At 45.1% G+C, this 22,232-nt stretch overlaps 1 protein-coding gene across 8 annotated transcripts in view; it reads left to right on the top strand.

Moving 5' to 3' along the window:
- The first annotated feature begins 1,206 nt into the window (after window positions 1–1,206).
- The window catches only part of SMARCA4 (SWI/SNF related BAF chromatin remodeling complex subunit ATPase 4), a 30,821-nt gene continuing 9,795 nt past the window's right edge, over window positions 1,207–22,232 (top strand). For all 8 annotated transcript variants that reach the window (XM_085320444.1, XM_085320443.1, XM_085320442.1 and 5 more), the window contains exons 1-24: window positions 1,207–1,313; window positions 6,410–6,659; window positions 7,532–7,664; window positions 8,265–8,663; window positions 9,253–9,351; window positions 9,987–10,245; window positions 10,732–10,858; window positions 11,115–11,288; window positions 11,576–11,749; window positions 11,925–12,092; window positions 12,430–12,480; window positions 13,566–13,696; window positions 14,334–14,391; window positions 15,133–15,251; window positions 15,902–16,052; window positions 16,655–16,818; window positions 16,975–17,041; window positions 17,395–17,505; window positions 18,573–18,815; window positions 19,483–19,596; window positions 19,873–19,980; window positions 20,875–20,961; window positions 21,612–21,658; window positions 21,840–22,006. In XM_085320444.1, the coding sequence (XP_085176570.1) occupies window positions 6,438–6,659; window positions 7,532–7,664; window positions 8,265–8,663; window positions 9,253–9,351; window positions 9,987–10,245; window positions 10,732–10,858; window positions 11,115–11,288; window positions 11,576–11,749; window positions 11,925–12,092; window positions 12,430–12,480; window positions 13,566–13,696; window positions 14,334–14,391; window positions 15,133–15,251; window positions 15,902–16,052; window positions 16,655–16,818; window positions 16,975–17,041; window positions 17,395–17,505; window positions 18,573–18,815; window positions 19,483–19,596; window positions 19,873–19,980; window positions 20,875–20,961; window positions 21,612–21,658; window positions 21,840–22,006 (3,373 nt within the window). In that variant the 5' untranslated portion in view covers window positions 1,207–1,313; window positions 6,410–6,437. The remainder of the gene's footprint in view (window positions 1,314–6,409; window positions 6,660–7,531; window positions 7,665–8,264; window positions 8,664–9,252; window positions 9,352–9,986; window positions 10,246–10,731; window positions 10,859–11,114; window positions 11,289–11,575; window positions 11,750–11,924; window positions 12,093–12,429; window positions 12,481–13,565; window positions 13,697–14,333; window positions 14,392–15,132; window positions 15,252–15,901; window positions 16,053–16,654; window positions 16,819–16,974; window positions 17,042–17,394; window positions 17,506–18,572; window positions 18,816–19,482; window positions 19,597–19,872; window positions 19,981–20,874; window positions 20,962–21,611; window positions 21,659–21,839; window positions 22,007–22,232) is intronic.

Below are 22,232 nucleotides of genomic sequence, written 5' to 3'. Positions count from 1 at the left end.
CACAGGACGTGCTCTCATCCTTCTCCATCTCAAAAAAAACCCTCACGCATCTCCTGGGAGCGGCAGAGGGGAGGGAGACGAGCGCACGGTTTGATTGGAACATTTTGGCTTTGCAATCGCGCAGGCAAACGTCAAGCATCCCCAACTGCGTTTCCCCGTTGCTCGTGCTGCCGCGGTTCGGGGCGAGCCGCCGGGCGCAGCGAGGGAGCGCTCGTCTCCGCTCATCCGGCGCGTCCTTCGCGTGCTCCTTCCCGAGGAGCAGCCGGCGGCCTCGCGGCACGTGCTCGCGGTGGCCGTTGGCAGCCGGCCGAGGAGGCTGGCGCCGGTCGGGCTCCCCGGGCAAGCGGCGGCCACGCGGCAGGAAATTGGCTGCGGAGGTTAGTATCTTTGGGGCAAATTATGGAAGGAAAAGGCTGGAAGTGGAAACCGCAGCTCCTCTGACCATTGAGCTCAGCCTTTTCCTCTCCGTTCCACGAGAAGGAGCTTAGGTGGAATAATTTCTTTCCAGCGAGGCAGAGTGGGAATTAGACCTCTTCCTCTGTCCCATCGCTGTCCATCCGTGGTGGAGGGACGTGCTGCCTTCTGGTCTCCCTCTCTGCTTACGAGGTTTTGTCTTAAGTGGTTAACATACCTTAAATACAACGGCCCTGTCAGTACTGGATTGCTGCAGGGCTTGAAAACCAAACTGCGTTTGGAGATGGGACCAGGGAAGGGAGAGTAATTGCAGTGTCTTGTGCGTCTTGCTCCATTCTTTTAATGTTATTTGTAATGTGGGGGTTCCCAGGGAGTTCAGCTCTGAACCCCGCTGTGTAAGGCGCCGAACGAGTACAGAACGAAAGGCTGGTCTCTCYTCAGTGGGTTTATAATCTAAGATGAGAAGTGGAATGGGCAGACAAGGCAGGAGCTGCGTTCCCAGCTCCAGCACCTTTGTGCGAGGTATTAACCTGCCTGTAAGTAAATTTCCAAAACACCATAGCATTGGTGGTTACCATTCAGAATTTGTTTGTACCTTTAGTAGGTGACGAGTTTACGTGCTGTTACTACTTGCTCACCCACCTGYGCATCTGATTCTCTTCAGAGGGTCAGCAAAATGCTCTGGTCCTTGCAGTGGGACCCTGAGTGGRATGGGATGCCCCCGTTGTTGGTCCACCACACCAGTAGAAATATGGGTTGAATAAAGGGAACTTATTTACTAATTGTCATTTTTCTCTCTGCAGCACTACATTAAAAATTTGTAATCCTGAGACCTCAACTGCCCCTCATCGCCACGCTGTCACTGTGCTGTGAGATATTGGAGACCTCAATGTCAATAGGTATGTTCCAGATTGCTAGGTTCCTTGTTTCATCATCTCTGTACCAGGAAGAATACTTGATGCTGCCTAAGCTACGTTTTATGGCACTGATCAGAAATGTCCACCTAGGTGACATTAGGAAGTCAAATATCTCTTAATTCTAGCCATTAGAAATAAGTAAAAAATCCATATTACCACAATGAACAGATAATGTTTGCATTGGCCCAGTCCTGATTCTTCAGTGACACCAGCTGGGTGGCACCTGAGAAGGACAAACCTGCAGTTTGGTTCCAGTAAGCATGCTCAATTTGTAATGAAAGAGTACTTCAAAATTCTGTAATGTTCCTTGAAGTACAGTATTTATTTTAGTTTTGTTCTCAAAACAGTAGTTTGTCCTTGAAAGTGTTTGAAACCCTAGTTTGTGCAGCTGGAATATCGTGTTATCTATTAACAGCTAGAGGATGTAATACATAACCTGTGACAGTAAAAATACACCCCTAAATAAATCTCCTTTGCCGTTTGTGAGTTGCAGTTTTGTAGGTCAGCAGCTGCAAGCCACGCGGCTCCTGCTTGGATAGGGCTCAGTGCTCTGTAGGTAAGTGGGTAGTGTCCTTCTGTTCTTGTCAGAATAAATTGTTAAATACTCTTCATTCATTAACTCTAAAGAGAGGAGAAGGAAACAGCTTTTGTATGGTGGTTGTTGTTGCCTTTTTCTTTTTTTTTCCCTTCCCCTGAAAGTAGGGAAAAAAGGGCTCTGAAGGGCTGGAAGGACATGTGACTAGAAAGAAATTAGCTTAGATACAAAGAAGTTAGCTTGGATGTAAATACCTGGGTTCTGTCTTAAGACAAACTCATAACAAATTGTAACTTTCTGGCTTTCTGTGAGCAGGCTTGCTGCTCAACCCAAGTCACTTAACTCTGAAAATATGAAACTGAAACTGTAAAAGAGAAGTTTCACAGTAACTGGTTATTGGCAGGACTGTAGCTGAGGTAGAAATAGGCAGCTGCAAGCACTGTGTCATCTTTTAACTGCAAAAATGAGTGAAAATGGATGCAACTGGTAAAACACRGTTTTTCTGTTCCAGTGACTTGACTTTTTATGCAGATGTGTAAGCCCTGAAACATTCAGCTGGAATCCAGACTTAAAATGCTATTACTGTTCCCACTCTAAGAGAGRTAGCAATCAGAGGATTCAAGAAATGTCCTCAGTGACATGATTATTTAACATTAGCCTTCTTTTCAGTTGGGAAATGCTGAGCCTGAAGAGCCTTTTTTTTTTTAAGGTAAGCAACATGTCTGCATTCTTTGACAGCTCTCCTACAAGACACCCATAGAACAGAAATGGGTGTACAGCTTTTTTTAAAAACACTGAATAGATGTTTTAATAGATTAAGGCTGGTGCAGAAGGAGAACCTTGCGGGGAAGCAAAGTGCCTGGTTTACCCATCATTTCTGTTCTACAGATTCACATGTGAGAACATTTTCTGCCTAGCTGAAATACAAACTGCATGAACATAGGACAGTCACATTGGGTGGCACTGACTGTCTCGTGTGCTTATCTATAGTCCTGGTAAGTTTGCCCCCACTGATGACTGTGCCTGAACACRTTGCTTTTCATGTTGGGAATCGCTACAGTTTTTCTCAAGTCTGTCTTTAAGACAGAAACATCCGGCACAAAATTTGGAGGCAGCTTCCCATGTTATTTTCTACAGCTCCTTAAAATTAGGAGATCTGTTCTCTTGGAATTGTTACGGTGCCAGACAGGCTTGAGGGCTTCCTAGCAGGATCAGTGGAAAGTGAAGGGATTAGACATGCTTTCATTCTGCRTTCTAACAGATACTCCACCCTTCTGAGTGGAAACATCGTAGTGCATGAATTCTCCTTTCTCATGAACATGTATTAATACAAGGATTCATTTAGTCTATAAGACATGTTTTTTTTTTCCCCCATCACTTTGTATTTGAGGGAATGCACTACTTCCTCCTATGTGTTTACAAAATACCACATAAGGAAATTATAAATAAACACGCAGGCAACCACAAGCTGCTAGAACAAATCAGAGTGAAATTTCATCCAGCCCAGTGTCCTGACTGATGGAAGATCCAGAAGGATGGCTGCCCCTGAGGCAAGAAACTTGCTACTCTGCACACACTAGATCTCATCCTGAGCTTCAGCTGCTAAAAGGAGCRTAATTAATCGTGATTGTTCAGGATGCACTTGATAGCCAAAACCAATCACCTCTTAATCTTTTCAATTCATGAGGAATGTCCTCAATTTGTGTCATAGTATTTCCATTGAAGATATAAAAAAGGAGGAAATACTAAGGAAGATACTAATGCTGGATCTTAACTGGAGTTGTTGTGTTATTACCTAGCCTTTGAAAAGCAGGGCTGTCTGTTCCAGAGGAGGGTATAAAATAGCGGCTTTTCACCGTTCTGTCRGTTCTTTGACCATAAAAGTCAAGCATCAGCCTCATGGTTCCTTTCCTCTAAAGCAAGGAGCCTAAGATTTCTCCAGAATCGAGCTCTGCGAAGTAAAAGGAAAGAAGGAACTGAGCACCACTCTTGCTGTAAGAGCATGCCTAATACGTTACATTTGAGAGCCTCCTGTGCCAGCCCAGGATGGTATTTAAAGCCCTGAGCACTCCTCCTTGGTACATCGGAGAACAATTTTGTATTCTCTTCCTTCAGTTCCCACTTATGGTGCCTCGTTGCTCTCACAGCTGCAATATGTGTCRGAGCATGAAATCCAGAAATGGATTTGGTTTCCCAGGTGGCAGCTGGTTGTAAACATTTACCTGCTCCAATGTAGCTTGACAGTTCTGAGGGAGCGGATTCGGGCTGGGAGCGTGCGCGGTCTCCCCAGACTCGCTGCTCAGGGATTCTGAAGCTTTGGAATTGATAACACTGCATCCTTGTTTTATATCTGGAGTTTAATTTATATTACCTGCCTCACAAGCCAGTGAGTCTCTTTTACTTAATCTGGTTATGGCAGCAAATGGGGATTTTATATCCTGTGGAGGCCGTGGTGCGACTGCATTTTTAAGCAAAAACGCAGTGATGCTACAGATTTTTGTCTCTGTAACTCATTCTAATGGGGCTCTGAGCAAAGAAGCGTGGTCAAAACTGAATACAATAAGTGTTCTCATGCATTAACTGGGCATTATGTTCACTTTACCATTTGGAATCTTAAAAAATATACATACACATTTCCACTTTTCACCGTATTTTGAAATAAAAATAATTTCTGTTTCAGCAACCCTAAAATTTCTAAAAGCCTTGCCAGGGCTTTCCAGGGTTTATTCTTAGCTAGTATTTCACTGTTTTACTTTAGCATGCTAAGTGCTATTAAATGTTAATTGTAATTATTTATCAAAACGAGACGTACTTCTAGATCAAACCTGATGAAGTGAAAATCTGCCCATTGTGTTCTTTCAGAAAGACTCCTTTTAAAGGAGGAGGGGGAAAAAACCCACCTAAAGTCACTAGTCAGCCAGTTAGTTCATTTTTTAGTTTGGATTATCCCCTCTCCGTCGTGGAAGTATGGTTTCCTACAGCGAGAATTACATTTTTCCGTCAATGTAGTTGCAGCCCAGGCCTCGCTGCGTGGTGCTGCACCCTGGCGCTGGAAGTCCAGCCTCTGAGGCGGGCACGCTCGTCGCCGGGGTTTTCTGGTTCAGGTTTGGGCAGTGTATGCTTGTGATAACAGCGTTTTTCGGTTGGCGTTAGCCATAAACGCTGTCCGGAGCGGTGGAGTTGATCCAGTTCCCGGACTGGAGGACGAACCCRACCATCTCCGCGTTTCCAGCTTGTTTGCTGCCACGGCAGATACGTTTCGCAGAAGGGTTGAGGTCGGAAGGGACCTCTGGAGATCAGCTAGTCCAACTGCCCTGCTCCAGCGGAGTCACCTACAGCACGTTGCGCAGGATCGCGTCCGGGCAGGTTTGAGTATCTCCAGGGAAGGAGGCTCTATAACCTCCCTGGGCAACCTGTTCCAGTGCTCTGTCACCTTCACAGTAAAGTTTTTCCTCATATTCTGGTGGAGCTTCTTCAAAACCTGAAATGGGAACTATTTTTTTTTATTAGCTATATTGTGCTAGTGTAGGTCTGTATTAGCTAAAATTAACCAGAAATTCTAGTTTCACCTGAAACACATTACTTGTGGAGGGAGCAACGTAATAATGACACATTTMCACACACGCAAGCTGCCTGTTTTAATTAAATAAGTTTCTGAAAACTATAGTTTAGCCTTTGCATCTCTAATTTAGATGTTCTCAGGTCTGTTCAGAGTTGAGTATATTGGTTTAACCTGAATCTCTGATATTATCTTTTGATGGAAGCTARGCAAATGTAAGCCAATTTTAAACTGATTCAGTCTCCACACAAAAAATTGCTCCTGGATATCTAGATTGGTGTAAAATTGCGTGGTTGGTTAAACTGGAAAAACTTTTAATGTGGCCTGGATAGCAGTGTATTTTCTGCTCGTGATGCAGATAGGCATAGATGCCAGGCGTACTAAGCACTTCCATTGCAGGGAGGATTGATTTGAAAGCGGGTTTCTTGCACGTTAATGTGACAGAGAGGCGGTAGAGTTACTGGCAGTGCTGCTGTTAAGCATACTTAGCATTAACGAGAGGGAATTTTGCATGCCTGCGAGGAGAGGCTCCCTGACGGCGGGATYTGAAAGCCGCCCGAATGTCGTCTTYGCGAAGAGGTGAAAGCTTGGGGCGTTAAAAACCAGTCAGGACCGCGCCGGGGAGGATGCAGCTCTGGGCGGCTTTCCTGCCCTTAACCCCGAACAGCCCCTAATCCCTGCAGCAGCCRCTCAATTCCCGTGACTTTTTGTAGTGCTCCGAAATCGTTAACGCGCTCTCGTGCGGGTGTTGCGTTAGCAAGGTGTCCGGCCTCGTCTCCGGGCGCTTCGGTCGTGCGCTAGAGGAGCTGCCCGTGGCCGGTCCGGGGCTCTCCCCTCTCTGCCTTCGCCCCGTGCCCCGTTTCGCTCCCGGGTGGGCGAGCGGGGCGTTTGCTGAGGCCCTCGCCCCTCTTGGAAGGCGTGGAGCGGCTCCGCCGTCTTCGAAGAGCTGCGAGAGCTCGACCTGAGGCAGCTCTCTCGCAACAGGATACTCCCCGGAGCAACTGCTTTGAAGATGTCTACGCCAGATCCTCCGATGGGAGGAACGCCTCGCCCCGGGCCTTCTCCAGGGCCCGGCCCGTCTCCCRGCGCGATGTTGGGCCCCAGTCCGGGACCGTCTCCTGGCTCTGCGCATAGTATGATGGGACCCAGCCCTGGACCGCCTTCAGCAGGACACCCGCTGCCGCCTCAGGGGCCTGGGGGCTACGCTCAGGACAACATGCATCAGATGCACAAGGTAACGTGTGTAGGTAGGAGGAGATTTCTGGTCGGTCAAACTGCAGAAGTAGCTTCTATTTTAATAGGACGAATAAAAACCTCTTAGATTTTGGGGAAAACTTTTGAAGCTTACGATTTCTCTTGCTGAAAGATACAGAAAGCCTGAGAAATTGCATTAGAATTGAATTTATGCGTTTTGATTTCCTCAAATGTCAGTGCTGTCCTTGATCTCTTAAGCGTGCTGAAAACTTAGATTTCAAGTGCAGGCTGAGAATTTTATATTCTAAATATGGAATAAAGGAATGTGAAACTTCTGACAAAGATATCTCTCCTTGCAAGGGCTCGTTGGGAATTTGGAGTTAAATGAGCAAATAAACAAGCCTTCCTTTCTCTTTTGCTTTTCCACCATCAAAGTGTTTGGACTTCTTAAAAAAAAAAAAAAAAAAAGTTGTCTGACTAAAATTCCTTTTCCTAAGCAGTTCTCAGAAGTCTTCTGGTTTTTTTGATCATCTCCAGTGTCATAAGCTCAAAGACCTAGAAGAAGAAACAGGAAAATATTTAAGCAATTTCAAGTTTCTTTTAAATGTACCCTTGTGTGGCGTCCTCTCCTCACAACCCGGTTAATGTCGCTTGTTCGTATGGCACACAGTGCTTTGCCTGCAAATAGATTTTCATTTTGAGGACGTTGGTAGCATCTGGATCAGCGTGCTGCAAATGGTGAATTGTTAATGYGTTTGGAGCTCTGCTAACCTACCTACAAACTACATCTCTCAACGCAGCAGCTGCCTGTGTTCTGTTGCATCAGTCTCCGTCCCCAGGAGCTGGTGTAGCCAAATATTTGGTGATTGCTGCTTTTGAGCAGGTTTCAGGATGTCGCTTTTTCTCTTGCAGCCCATGGATTCCATGCATGAGAAGGGACTAACCGACGATCCTCGTTACAGCCAGATGAAAGGGATGGGGATGAGGCCTGGTGGGCACGCAGGAATGGGTCCTCCTCCAAGCCCCATGGATCAACACTCTCAAGGTTTCTTTCTTTAGAGAACCTTCCTTCTTCGGTGGGGTCAGGACTGCAGATCAGTCCGGAGATCCGCAGAGCATCGGTGGCTCTCTGCTTCTCTCGTCCACCGATGCTTTCGTCGGGCGTCTCTCAGGATAGCGCCTGTCGTAAGAGCGAGCGCAGACGAATCTCATGYGAGCTGCAAACTTTGTGGAGGGCCGTCTGCTCCTCTTCACGGCCCGATTTCCTCCCGCGCTGAAGCGGGCCGCTGTGCGGTGCAGCATGGTACGGGGCACGTCAGCCTGTCTGAGCGCCCGGTGCTCGTGCAGCTGGTCAGATCCCACAACCTGTGCTGCCGAGTACTGTGGCTCCCGATTTGGGTAAAGGACTCACAGCTGCAGTGAGGACGAGCAGTGCYCTCTCTCTGAGGGCACAGTAAACCTTTTTGCTTGCTTTAAATCTTTTGATTTKGGAAGAATTTAGCACTATTTCTTTCCCTGAGTATGCAGGCTAGACTGGGGAGGAAGATGTATTCTGTACCTTTTTTTTTTCTTGATTAGCCTTCTCATCCATTTTGTTATGAGCAATTTGCAGCCTGCTCCTGTATAACCAGACCTCTCCTTGCAGGTTACCCTTCTCCACTTGGTGGCTCTGAGCATGCATCAAGCCCAGTCCCAGCTAACGGTCCGTCCTCTGGCCCTCAGATGTCCTCTGGTCCTGGAGGCGTCCCATTAGACGGCACGGACCCGCAAGCGTTAGGGCARCAGAATCGGGGTCCGACCCCTTTTAACCAGAACCAGCTGCACCAGTTAAGAGCTCAGATCATGGCCTACAAGATGCTTGCCAGAGGCCAGCCTCTACCTGATCATCTTCAAATGGCAGTGCAGGGAAAAAGACCAATGCCTGGAATGCAGCAGCAAATGCCAACACTACCTCCACCCTCTGTATCTGGGACAGGACCAGTGCAAGGACCAGTGCAAGGGCCTGGACCAGGACCAACACCTCCAAACTATAACAGACCTCATGGTGAGCGCTGCCTGCCTGCTGCAAGCTCTGTGCAGGTGCCGGGTGGGAGTGACACACGGGGTGGATGGATGGAAGGATGCTGCGTCTCATATCAGGCACGCACAGGCTCATTWTTGCTGTCTAGCACGGCTTGGGCCCTCGCCACTGCTTTTGCTTTCATCCTCCTTTGAAGCTGTGCTGGTGTTGCCCAGTTTTAGTCTTCTGTTTGTGCATGTTTTAGCCTATCTGATTTGCGGTGATCAGCTTCCTGGGGGCAGGGACTTTGGGSGGGGGGAGGCTGAATCTGGGCCGGCTGATGTGAAAGGAGCGAGGCGGAGAGACTCCTCCAGGCAATTCAGRATGTAGGTGGGCTGATTCATCCCTCCAGCACTGCCTGTAACCAGCAGCGACAGGCACACCTGGCATTTTATATGCTCCTGAAAAGACCCATGCGCTGGTCATGCTCTGACTATCCATAAGCAGAAGGATAAACTTTGCTCTTGGTAGCTGCATGCAAAGATTAAGCGGTTGTAATTTTAATCCACAAAATATCTTACTGTGTGTTTGTTTTTTTCTTTTTCCCTTTCTGCGTTTGTTGGCCCTCCTACAGGTATAGGAGGGCCTAACATGCCCCCTCCTGGACCCTCAGGAGTTCCCCCAGGAATGCCTGGGCAGCCCCCCGGCGGCCCCCCCAAGCCCTGGCCTGAAGGTAAGACCCCAGGCTCGTTCATAGCAGACCTGCCTGATGTTTCCCCTCTACACAGTGACTCAGAATTAAGAGCCTGTTCTGTGCTGGCACTTAACGAGGTGACACGCTGAAGGAGACAGCCTGCCAGTGATGCTCTGTGCTACTGGCACGAGATGCAGCAAGTTCTGCTTGGCCACGTCTGCAGCATGGGAACAGCGTGGCACTGCTGTCTGAGGAACTTGGAAATTCTTAGTTAATATCCTATAAACAGTGACTAAGCTCTCTGAAGAGCTGGGTTGATTTACATATTCTTTTGCCTGAACTTTATGGGACTTTATATAAAAACTTCTATGTACTTTATGAGGCAGCTGTCCAAAGTTTAAGAGCTTAGTCTGGGTAGAAAGGCTATTGGATTTGTGCGCTGCTAAATTTATGGTTTGGCAGATGGTTGGTGGCTTCAGGTGAGAGAAAATGTAGCCAAGATTGTTGAGAAGTCAGGGTTTGTGGACACAGAATTGCTTTCCTTTTCAAAAGATGGGAAGTGACACAGAAAAGGTTCAGGARTTTTTGCCAGCCACTTTCGTGGGAGACAGGTGCCTTTTACCCTTGGAGGGAAAAGGAGAATAATGGTATTGCTCTGGTTTGTTTTCAAACAGGACCAATGGCAAATGCTGCAGCCCCCACTAGCACACCTCAGAAACTAATTCCTCCCCAGCCAACCGGCCGTCCCTCACCAGCACCTCCGGCGGTACCTCCTGCAGCATCTCCTGTGATGCCACCCCAAACCCAGTCACCCGGGCAGCCGGCTCAGCCAGCCCCCATGGTACAGCTGCACCAGAAGCAGAACCGTATCACGCCCATCCAGAAACCGAGAGGGCTTGACCCGGTGGAAATCCTGCAGGAGAGGGAATACAGGTAAGGGTCAAGTCATCTTGTTTTGGATTATGAGGTCTGGAGAGGCTCTTTCTTCACCTTCTTCAGCCCACTGGTACTTTTCATCCTCTTGAGGAAAACGATGATTCCCTGTCCTATTTTACATCTCATTAATGTGTGACATAAGGAGTTCTGGAGAGAAACGGGTGGAACTTCCTGGGAGCTTTTCAGGGCATCTCTGACAGTCTTGTCTCTCCCACTTTCTAGGGATTGTCTATTAGAGAATGTAGGTGTCTGTCTGCTAGAGAAGAGTCCCTCTGCTAAGCGAATTTATAATCTGGATACCAAATGGGTATCCAGCAGTGTTGGACTGCCAAGGACCTCCATCTTGAGAAAGGACTTGAAAAGTTGGGGTTGTATTTGGTAGCTTCCTGTCAGCTATAAGGAGTATAGGAGTATAAGTAGATACTTAGAYACTCATTTTGCTGGGTTTTGCCTACCATGAAATCCTGTTTCTTTCCTCTGCAGACTGCAAGCTCGTATTGCTCACAGAATCCAAGAGCTAGAAAACCTTCCTGGGTCCCTGGCTGGTGACCTGAGAACCAAAGCTACCATTGAACTGAAAGCACTAAGACTGCTCAACTTTCAGAGACAGGTAGGTTGTCTGGAAGTTGTCTGTCAAGGGAGATTTGATTTGTTAACTAGTTTGTGTCTGTCTTCCTGCTGGCAGATATCAGCCCCCTGACCAGGGAAAACTGCTAAATTGCTTATTTATTCTTACCCAAAGACACTACAGTCGTCTTTCTCAGCAGTGTGGCTGAGCCTCGGGTGTCATGAAACTCATGAAATTCTAATACTTGTGATGTTGCCTGCAGAACTAATTTTTTTTTTAACATCAATCTCTCAAAAAGCTGCGTCAGGAAGTTGTGGTGTGCATGAGACGAGATACAGCCTTGGAAACAGCCCTGAATGCGAAGGCTTACAAACGCAGCAAGCGGCAGTCCTTACGTGAAGCTCGCATCACTGAGAAACTGGAGAAACAACAGAAAATTGAGCAAGAACGGAAACGCAGGCAAAAGCACCAGGTCAGCTGTTATATAATGAAGTGCTTAGTGTGAGAGCTGCCACTTTCAAAGGCAGCTTAGCTGGCCAGTTGTTATTCACAGGCCTCTTGGAGAGAGCAGCCAAGTTAGTCTTCTGATAGTACAAAATCATGAGTTAAATGTTTTTAGAGAATTATGCTGAAAGAGGAAGATTGTTGCCTGTATTAAATAGGAGTAAATCTCGCTTAGCTTATGATGTTAAAAGTCAGCAGAACACACAAATGTACAAATCCTGACTTCGCCTGTTTGCCATTGCTTTTTTCCTGCAGGAATACCTCAATAGCATTCTGCAGCATGCTAAAGATTTCAAGGAATACCATCGGTCTGTCACAGGCAAAATTCAGAAGCTCACAAAGGCAGTGGCCACTTACCACGCCAACACTGAACGTGAGCAGAAGAAAGAGAAYGAGAGGATCGAGAAAGAGAGAATGCGTCGTTTGATGGTAAGGCTTTGGTGGGACTGGGAACTTGTTTGTACATAAATACAGCACATGTGCATAATGAGATGTTATGTACTTAAGGGTGTTTATGCTGCTTATGTTATTCRTAGCATACTTGCAAGGATGGCTAATTTCAGTTTTTTGTTGCTAACAGGATGTTAACATTTTTTTTCCTTAGGCTGAAGATGAAGAAGGATACCGCAAGCTTATTGATCAGAAGAAAGATAAGCGCTTGGCCTACCTGCTTCAGCAGACAGATGAGTACGTAGCAAACCTGACTGAGCTGGTGCGGCAACACAAGGCGGCACAGGTTGCAAAGGAGAAAAAGAAGAAAAAGAAAAAGAAGGTAAGTTAAAAGTGAAGCTTTGTATGGTGCTAGAATGGTGCGTTGGCAAGAACCAGGRTGGTACTAGCTGGTGGGGGCTACTGGAAAGTCAGAATGAAGTATTAGCTCTGTTGTAGGCTTCTTTGGGGGCAGGAACTTGATTCACAAGTGTGTTGCCGCTGAACTTGTTTAGCTGGGTCTACTCTTCTACCTCTTTTTCCATTTTTACTGGGATAGTTGTGTAACAAGCAGGGCACTGGAATAACGTGTTTATTGAGGCTTTGATTTTGTTTCCTTCAGCACTGAGCTGCTAATAGTTACCTTCCTTTTTTTTTTTTTTTTTTTTTTTCCCTTCCAGAAGGCAGAGAATGCAGAAGGGCAAACTCCTGCAATTGGACCAGATGGTGAAGTAAGCCCAGTAATCTTATTTCATGCCATGCCAAGTAGGATAGAAAACATTTGTTAGCCATGTGCTGGAAAGGCCTATTATAATCCTTGGTACTGAAAGGCTAACTGCAGTGATGAGTTCTAGTGCAACAGGCAGATAAATTGAGACCTCCTAAAGTAAAAATTACACCATGATGCAAAAAAATGTCTCYTTTGCCATCATCGATGTGAACAGTTTTAGCAGGAAACTCAGTCCATGCAGTCCTGCTTTAGACCTGCTGGGAAGATGATTTAGTATTTAGGACATCTGGGAGTTTATGGCCTGGAGTTTGATTTCCTTCTGTAACGCAGATTTCCTGCGTTATCTCGGACAAGTCAGTCGGGTTAAGATTCACGTCACCTTGCTCATCACTGAAAAATGATGGGTTATCTAGTCCCTTCTGTAATCAGAGACAGGCAGCTCCAGAGGACAGTGTGTTCCACTCTGAGAGCTGCCTGCATTAGCAGGATGGACCATCCTCCAGAGCTGCCTTCGCTCACTGTCTCTGGTTGATAAAGCCTTCCCTACAGACATGTGGGGAGGATAAATACACAAAAGATTACCAAATGTTCAGGTTCAGGTGCAATGAAGCTGTAAAAATGCCTGCAATGGGATTCATAAGTTATTACATATTACATACACTGCATACATACATACACTGCATATTGCGAATGCAAGCAGTCCAGATAGTGCACTGGGATAATCCATGTGCTTAAAACTACAGTGCTTAAGACTTGGCAAAATCCCTTGTGAGTTGAAGAGCTTTTCAAATTAGCTGYTGTTTTATTAATGCTGTTTGGCATCTGAATATGCATTCTTTGTCCCACATAGAGATTCTTAATTTGTACATTCATTTTTAAAAAATCAGATGTTAAATCTAGCCAGCTTTCTGTCTTTGCTTGTACTTTAGTGAAATGGTATTTAAAATGGCCATTTTCTTCCTAACTGTTGTTGCAGAATTACTTAAGTGGGTTTGGTTGAAGTGGTGGTTGTTGGTGTAAATGCAAGCTCTGTTTTGAGGTGGAAAAATAAAAATACTTAACTGCAGCATGACCTTGCTTTCTCAGCCTCTGGATGAGACGAGCCAAATGAGCGATCTCCCTGTGAAAGTGATCCATGTGGAAAGTGGCAAGATCCTCACTGGCACGGATGCACCAAAGGCTGGACARCTGGAAGCCTGGCTGGAAATGAACCCAGGGTGAGTCGTTGCAGGCTGCAGGTATCGTCTGAGCTAATTCAAGTCCAAAGGTGGAAGAGTTTGTTCTTGTCCCTTCGCTCTGTATCTTATCTGATGTTATGCCGGAGCCTGAGCTGGKATGGAAAGCTCCAATATTTTGAGATCTAAGAGTGGCTCCAGWCTCTCACTGGATTTTTGTGCGTAGTGATTCTTCCTGATGGAGCTCTTCAGAGGTTTGGGACCGATGTTCAGTACTGGATCAGCGGCAAGAAAAGCATTAAGCATTGGCATGGGCCCAAACCCAAAACCTTGGGAAGCACAGAGAGCTGAAAGACGTAGTGCTGTAGATCAGAAAGGAGAGATTTCATCAGTTGTGCTCTGTTATGCAGCAACTAAAATTATGTGGGAAAGATCTGCAGAAGTGCTTAGTGGGTGGTCCTGTACATATGCTCTCAGGCACATACATTTTTCCAAGAGCACATGTGAAAACTTGAAATAAGTAAGGAAAAATAAATAAGCGTTTTATTATAGAAGTAATGCTAACAACAAAATTCTAGTTTAATCCAAGGGTTTATACGACCRTGCTGATCTTATGTTTTGTATAGAGTGCTGTCGGTAGCAGATTTGAAATTAAATATTAATATTTCTGTTTAATTAGATATGAAGTAGCTCCAAGATCTGACAGCGAAGAAAGTGGGTCAGAAGAGGAGGAGGAGGTAAGRAGAAATATCACCAGTCATTTTTGTGCTTTAATATTTCAAATATTTTTGAGAGAATGGGAAACAGCAGTAAATGTAATATACAACACTAAGCTCATCTCAGTACTTACTTTTTCCAACATGGTTCTGTGCGAGTCCAACTAAAATAAAGATTTATTTAGGATAAACTGAAAACCTTTGTAAAGAATCACAGGCAGCATGGAGGTGGGCAAGTTTAGTTTATTATCTGTCTGGTTTTCTTCCTTAATATTTTTCACATATTTTTGAGGGATTTTCAGAAGCAAATACTGTGAAGCTGTGCTTCCCATTTTGTGTTTCTCATTTCATTTTTGGAGTTTCTTGTTTCCCATTTTGTTTTTGGAGCTTCATAACACTGTTACTTCCTTGACTTATTAGTACAAGAGGGATAATTATTCTTTTGCTTCAGTGTGTCTCATCTCCACAGCTTTCTATGTCCATGATGTGCCATTTAGCTGTTCTTGCTTTCCCATCTTGGGGTCTGGGCAGAAAAAGAGCTTTCCCAAAAATTTACTGAGAAGGTGCTCTGCACCTTTCTATTTGAGTGTACTCTGCAGGTGCCTCTGGATGTGTAACTGGAGAGTTTATCCTGTGCAAATGTTTTATACAGACTCAGTCATTCCTCCTGGTGCAGTTGTGCAGGTTTTCCTGCAGTTTCCATGGAGTGGATGAGAGTTAAGTCACTTTGTTCAGAACAGTGTACTTTGTATCTTCTGGCAGGAGGAGGAAGAGGAGCAACCGCAACCTGCTCAGCCTGCCCTGCCTGTAGAGGAGAAGAAAAAGATCCCAGATCCAGACAGTGACGATGTGTCAGAAGTGGATGCCAGACACATTATYGAGTAAGCCCCACCTCTTAACTTGCTGTCTTTGTGGTTTAAATATTGTGGTCCCCTCTTTTTTTTTTTTTGCCCCCCGCTGAAGATTGGGTGAGGAGGCAGGATAGAGTAGTTGCTCCAGGGAGCTTTGCTGGAGGTATGTGACACACACTAATACCTGGTAAAGAGAAGCTTGTGTGCTGCTGTTCCCTGGTGCAAAAATAAATCCTTTTGTTCCTTTTGCACTTGGCTGCAAGAAACTTACATTTCACCAGGTGAAGTTACTTGTAATACCATAATACCTCTTTTTGGTGCTTTGATTTTTACACTTTTAAACTCTGAATGACCTCTCCTGTTAGCACAGCGCAGACTCAGTACACCTTCATTTTGAATTATGGTTTGGGTAGGATTCAGAATATTGGAGCTTCTGTTTCAAAGTCACTTGGTCACTTCTCAAATCTCAAGTGCTTTGTGTCAAAGGAGTGAAATACAGAGGGGCAGTATTTGCTTTGCTCCTAATTCTTTCGAGCAAGCATTCCAAAATGAAAGCTGATTTGGTTTGTGTTTGGAAAAAAGAATTAACCACCCCAACAGTTGATGGGACTCCCAAGAAGATTCCTGACCTGTGTCTCCAGGAGGATCATCTTTCTTATATTCAAATCTTTTCCCCCCAGGAATGCTAAGCAAGATGTTGATGATGAATATGGGGTGTCTCAAGCTCTGGCAAGGGGCCTGCAGTCTTATTACGCYGTGGCCCACGCGGTCACTGAGAGAGTGGACAAGCAGTCCACACTCATGGTCAACGGAGTTCTCAAACAGTACCAGGTGAGAGGCTGCGGACGGCAGCGCCATCGACGCGGCTGCRCGTTATGCATGTGTGCAGTTTCCAGTGTGAGGCGTTGTGTTCAGTCTGGCTGGCACTGCTGGGTAGCCTGAGTGGAGGCAAGGTTTTGACAGGAGGCATGGAGATTTGGGCTGTTCTGGGATACTCCTGGTAGCAAGAAGCAGGAGTTCAAGGCAGACCTAGCTTGTCTCTCCTCCTTGAGGATGTGAAGCCCCTGAAGTGATTAAAAATGTGATGAGATTCGATGAGAGTGAGGTGAGGTGCGGTGCGATGAGCCAGGCTGCTGAGTGTTTTCTGGTATAAAATAATGAGTCAGACTTGCTGCTTAAAGCAAAGAATGTTAGCTTGCTGTGTGTAATCCGTGATCCTGAAAGGAGAGGAATACATTAATGCCRGTGACTGGTTTTAAATAATTAAAATAAGTTGTTTAATAGTGTATAGGGAGTTCATCTACATAATGCATAAGATAGGGGAGGGGAGCGTGCAGGTCATGAGCACGTCGTTGGTATKCAACTTCTCTGCCTGGAGTCATTTTGTTTAATTTTCATCCCTTGATTCCCCCTTTTATTCCTGTTTTCTTTAGATCAAAGGTTTGGAGTGGCTGGTGTCCTTATACAATAATAACCTGAATGGTATCCTGGCAGATGAAATGGGTCTGGGCAAAACAATCCAGACCATTGCTTTAATTACATACCTCATGGAGCACAAACGTATCAATGGACCCTTCCTCATTATAGTACCTCTCTCGTAAGTGCAATGTGTGAATTCATCACCCCTTTCAGTGCTGAAAAGCGTAGAAAATACTTGGCATGGTTACAGCGCTGGTTCCAGGGCTGTGCTATGATTCTCTGTTATGCAAGGACCAGATTTACCATTCCCCTTTTCCTCTTTTTTTTTTTCCAGAACTCTGTCAAATTGGGCATATGAGTTTGATAAATGGGCTCCTTCTGTGGTGAAGGTCTCATACAAGGCAAGTATAGGCTTTATTTTTGCACTCACCTACTGGGCTTTTTTGGCTGCTCATTTTGTGAGGATTCCTTGAATGCCAGTTTGCATTTTCCTCTCCCCAGTATAACAGTGTTTCCATTATCAAAAGGAATATGAGACTCTTCTTGGCACTAAATAGATTAAATCCACATTTGTTTTTCATTCCTTAACAAGAGAAAGAATCTGACTGYTACTGCCTGTACAAATGTTCTAGCTGCACTGCTTTTATATAACCAGAACAATTGTTGTCATGTTGATAATAACTACTCCTACCACCTCTCCTTTCCTAGGAATTGTATTCTGACTTAATATTTCTTTTTGAAATCTTTGCACCAGGGCTCTCCAGCAGCAAGACGAGCATTTGTACCTCAGCTTCGAAGTGGAAAATTCAATGTCTTGCTCACTACTTACGAATATATCATCAAAGATAAGCACATTCTTGCTAAGGTGAGTTCTCCCAGCAGAAGGCAGCAGAAGCTCCCTGTTAGGAGTTATTTATATTGCAGTAGAAGGATCATCCAGCCTCACTGTGCTAGTGGGCATTGTACAGACAGAACAGAGACAGTCTCTGTCCARAAGATCTTGCAATCTAAGTGTGAGATGAATTATTTTTTTCCTTCTCGAGTCTCTCATTATCAGGTTAGGATGAGAGGAGTTGCTGCTTACCCTGACCTGCTGGAGAAGAACTGATACAGTATTCTCTGTGCCATTCATTTTTTTGGCTGCATGTCGTGTGATAGTGCAGATTTTTTTTCTTTTTAAAAAATAAAGTCATGGGACTATAAATACTGAATGGAAATTATGCAAGGTTTTCATTGCCTTTCTACCACAGCTGATCAGTGAGGGGATTTTTGTGTGTTTAGCAGCATGCCAAAGGACAAAGATCTAGTGTTTTAGGCTTCCCTGATTTTTGAAAAGTTGTACCATTTAAAAGAATGTAGACAGTATTTCAAAACCCCTAACGTGAACTGGTTTGATCTTTGCTTAAAATTAGTTCAGCTTGGCACAATAAACAGGCAGCACAGCTTAACTTGGTGACTAGGGTCTGCACATGTTTTCAGATCCGTTCAAGCTGATGTGTCTTTTCTTACCTTGACAAGGCTTTGAAGGGAACAGTCTTYTCTTTTCTTCTCTCCTTGAAGTTTAATTGTTCATGGCCAAAAAGTTCAAAAAAATACTGAAATTCCCAGAAGCTAGCATCAATCTCTGTCATCTATTTGGCWTTAGCATTCTTCCTTTTTTCCCCACTCCCTCCTTTTCTTGTCTCTGAGCCAGAGATACAAAGTGCTCCTGATGGGAGCAGTTTCCAAGCAGCAGTTTAATAGAAGTTTGAGTGGGTTTCTATGATCCTAGTTAGCTTTGATCTCTCCTGCTCCCTTGGACAACTCTGGAGGCACAGTTTTATCAAAGGTTGTCAGCCTGATTCTCCAGTCATAGTTGGAGCTCGGTAAAAGTGCTGCAGTGGAGAGCGCTGCTGTCTCTTGCCCACACTTCTGTTATTCTCCTGCCTACAGATCCGTTGGAAGTACATGATTGTGGATGAAGGACACAGAATGAAGAACCACCACTGTAAGCTAACACAAGTCCTCAACACGCACTATGTAGCTCCACGTCGTTTGCTGCTGACAGGAACTCCACTACAGAATAAGCTACCAGAGCTGTGGGCGCTACTCAATTTCCTCCTTCCAACCATCTTCAAGAGCTGTAGCACATTTGAGCAATGGTTTAATGCTCCCTTTGCCATGACAGGAGAAAAGGTATGGATGGAAGGAAACATTGCGATGGCAATTTAAGTTGGGACAATTTAGTGCTGTTGTCACCCACAGGGCTTTTTGGTGGTCTGTGTTTGTAAACTGCAGGAGACAGATAYGCTCTCAAAATTTCTAGCTTCTGCCAGTTAATTAGGAGCATTATCTTCCTGTAAAGGGGTGTTTCCTTAGCATGGGTTTTACTGGTAGAGTAGAAAATGCAGAGCGTAATTGAATACTGGCAATGAGAGTAGATGGACTGTTCTCCCAGYACACAGATGTCTCAGCATCGATGTGAGAAGCCAGTTGAGCTCTTGTCAGTATAGATTCTCAAGCCATGAAGGTGTTTTCAGTGCCAGTATGTTATTGGTTATGTATCTGTTTGAAGAAACTGCAGCAGCTGAAGTTATACAGAGCAGTTTATCAAACAGCCAGGGGAAGATAAGCGAGCTTGAACTTAAAAATAAAATCGATGCAGAAACCTCAGGCTGTGGCAATTGCCTCAGAGACTTTCCGCTGGAAAACACATCCCAGCTACACAGCTTACAGAGGTTTTCTTCATTATGTCTTACCTTGGCTTTGGGAAGCTTGCGGTCTTTGAGGGTTTTGGGGGAAAGAGAGGAACTTCCGCAAGTCATTGCGTAACAACTTTGTTTTCTGGGTTCTGGTGAAATAGGTGGATTTGAATGAAGAAGAAACAATTCTGATAATTCGACGTTTACACAAAGTGCTACGTCCTTTCCTGCTAAGAAGGCTAAAGAAGGAAGTAGAAGCACAGCTGCCTGAAAAGGTAAAGGCTGGAAGAACGACTTTGTCTCACTTTTCCTRCATGTCTGTGTTCATTCTCACCTTGCTTTCACTTGGTGCAATTTATTAAGCTCCATTGAGAAGTAGCTGGGTTAATTTATCTGATATGAGGTTTTAGAGGTGAGAATGGTGACTCAGGCTTTAAAAATTGATGAATTTGTGTTGCACGTTAAAAGGTTTCAGTGTGTTCCTAGTTTAATGTTTTGGAGATACTTGCTCACTTTTCCTGTGGAATTAACCTCTCCTTGGGTCTTTCCAGGTGGAGTATGTGATCAAATGCGACATGTCAGCATTGCAGAGGGTGCTCTATAGACACATGCAGGCCAAGGGAGTGCTCCTCACGGATGGATCCGAGAAGGATAAAAAGGTTTGGCTGAAGAAGTCCTTGCTTTTGGTAGATGCACCTTCATTGTCAGGCAGCGGAGCTGGGGATGGGGTGCCTGCTCTGCATGTGTCAGCTGCCCTCTGGGATTTGGAAGACCTTTCCGCTAATGAAGTCAGTGTTAGTTCCTGATAGACTTCAGCCACTAGCACAAAGAACACATACAGCATGAAGCTCTTTTGTTCCCTATAAGAAAATTTAGAGACTGTGGCAACTGATTCAGAGCAGCTGTGGGCGAATCCTCTGCTGAAATGCATGGGCAGACTGTAGGTTATGGGTTGAGTTTTATCCCCTACGAATCCCTCRTGCTTAGAGGAGAGCCTTGGAGGATGTGGTGGATTTCACTGTGTGGATAGCTGTCTGCTAGGAAATTCACTGAGGCCACTGGCATGCTTTTAAAAGCCATTAAAAAGTCAAATGGCAATTAATTAAAGAGGAGGAAAGAAAGACACTTCAGTTTGGGTTAAAAGCGAAGAGATGGGGCTAAAAATTCCATATTCTTCCATCTACCTCCTTTCAGCTCTGTTCCCCTAAAGCAGCTGGCTTGTAAACACCCTTCACTCCTTAGATTTCTCAAGGTGATTTTAGAGTCTTCTTTAAACCTTGAAATTCACCCCCTAGCTAATGGAGGAAAGCCTGTCTGTCCACCCAGACCACTGTGGTTTGGGGTAGCTTTCCTGGCTGTGGGTTTGGGGAGCGCGCTTTGCCTGGAAGTCAGCCTGCCCTCGGGACGCACCYTGTGCTAGATCTGCACAGCACTTCTTGAAGTCTTCAGGACGTGCACTCCCAGCTAGATACTTCTAGAATGTTTCTCATAAACACCTGGATTGCTATTTGTATTCGAACTCATGTTTTCAATTTTTTCTTTCATTTGTGCAGGGTAAAGGCGGTACAAAAACCTTAATGAATACGATCATGCAACTGAGGAAAATCTGTAACCATCCATACATGTTTCAGCATATAGAGGTAATGTGTCATCAGTTTTTACATGTGTGTTGATTACAGGAACTCTGGAAACTTATAAAATTTATTCTGTCCCCCCTCCTAAATCTGCCGTCTGATCTGAAGGGAGGTTTGAAGAGCTGATAAGACAAACGGTTCTTGTTGCTGTATTGTGGCTGCACAGACCAGCTARGGTCTGTGCATTAAAATCATGAGTGCAGGAGCTAACTGCTTGGMCAGCTGAGCATAAACTCTGCAGCGTTGCATAGAGCTCAGTCTCCTTTCAAAAYGTTCCTCCTTGCCATCCAAAATGGTCTGAAATCTGTTCAAACATGTTCARTGAAGCAATATTGCCTAAAAGAGTGAAATCAGTTGTATTCATTGCCAGGCTGATCTCTCTGGATGCAATCTCTCTCTTCCTGGAGACAGCAAGACATTTGTTTTTTATCTGGCATCCAGCAAACCTTTCAAAACTGCTTCATTTCTGTGCATGCTTCCCAATGGCCATGGTTCCCTTCATGGATGGGACCTTTACTGTTGCCAGTTCTCCCTGTTTGGACCTGATGGCCAATTTTTCTTTTAGGGCAGTTCTAGGACTTTGTTGGATTTTTTTTTCTGGTTACTTGTGCGTGTGAGGGCAGGATTTTTGACATTGTTTTTCTTTCTGGTTGCAGGAATCCTTTTCCGAGCACTTAGGTTTCACTGGCGGTATTGTGCAGGGGTAAGTAGAATATTTCAGAATTACAGCAAATAGAGATATTTTTAGCTTTTTTTTTTTGTGGTATAGGTTATTGGTACTTGCTAAGTGACCTAGCAATACTGTAATGGGCACGGATAAYTCTTACGAGAGGAAGACACCTTGGTTTTAGTATTGAATTCTCACTTCTRCTCTTCTATACCAGACTAGATCTGTACCGAGCATCGGGGAAATTTGAGCTCCTAGACAGAATTCTTCCCAAACTGCGAGCCACCAACCACAAGGTGCTGCTGTTCTGTCAGATGACTTCCCTCATGACCATCATGGAAGATTATTTTGCCTACCGTGGATTCAAATACCTCAGGCTGGACGGTGAGCGTCTCCCACGTACGGGGGTGGCAGCCTCCTGCGTGTTACCTGGATCTTTCAGCAATGTAAACCCCACGTGTGTAGCTAATGAGCAGTTAGATAAGCTTTCTTTCTGCATTTGCCAGTGTGCACCCTTTCAGCAGCTTGCAAGGGGAATAYATCTGAAACAAACAACGCATCCATAAAGCAATAAACCATGTACAGGATGCAGAAAAAAGATAAAGTGCCA

This window comes from Rhea americana, unplaced genomic scaffold (assembly GCF_003343005.1).
Source record: "Rhea americana isolate MKP2758 unplaced genomic scaffold, rheAme1 scaffold_637, whole genome shotgun sequence".
In the NCBI taxonomy this organism is placed as follows: Eukaryota; Metazoa; Chordata; class Aves; order Rheiformes; family Rheidae; genus Rhea; species Rhea americana.
This window is presented reverse-complemented; position numbering and strand designations above follow the sequence as displayed.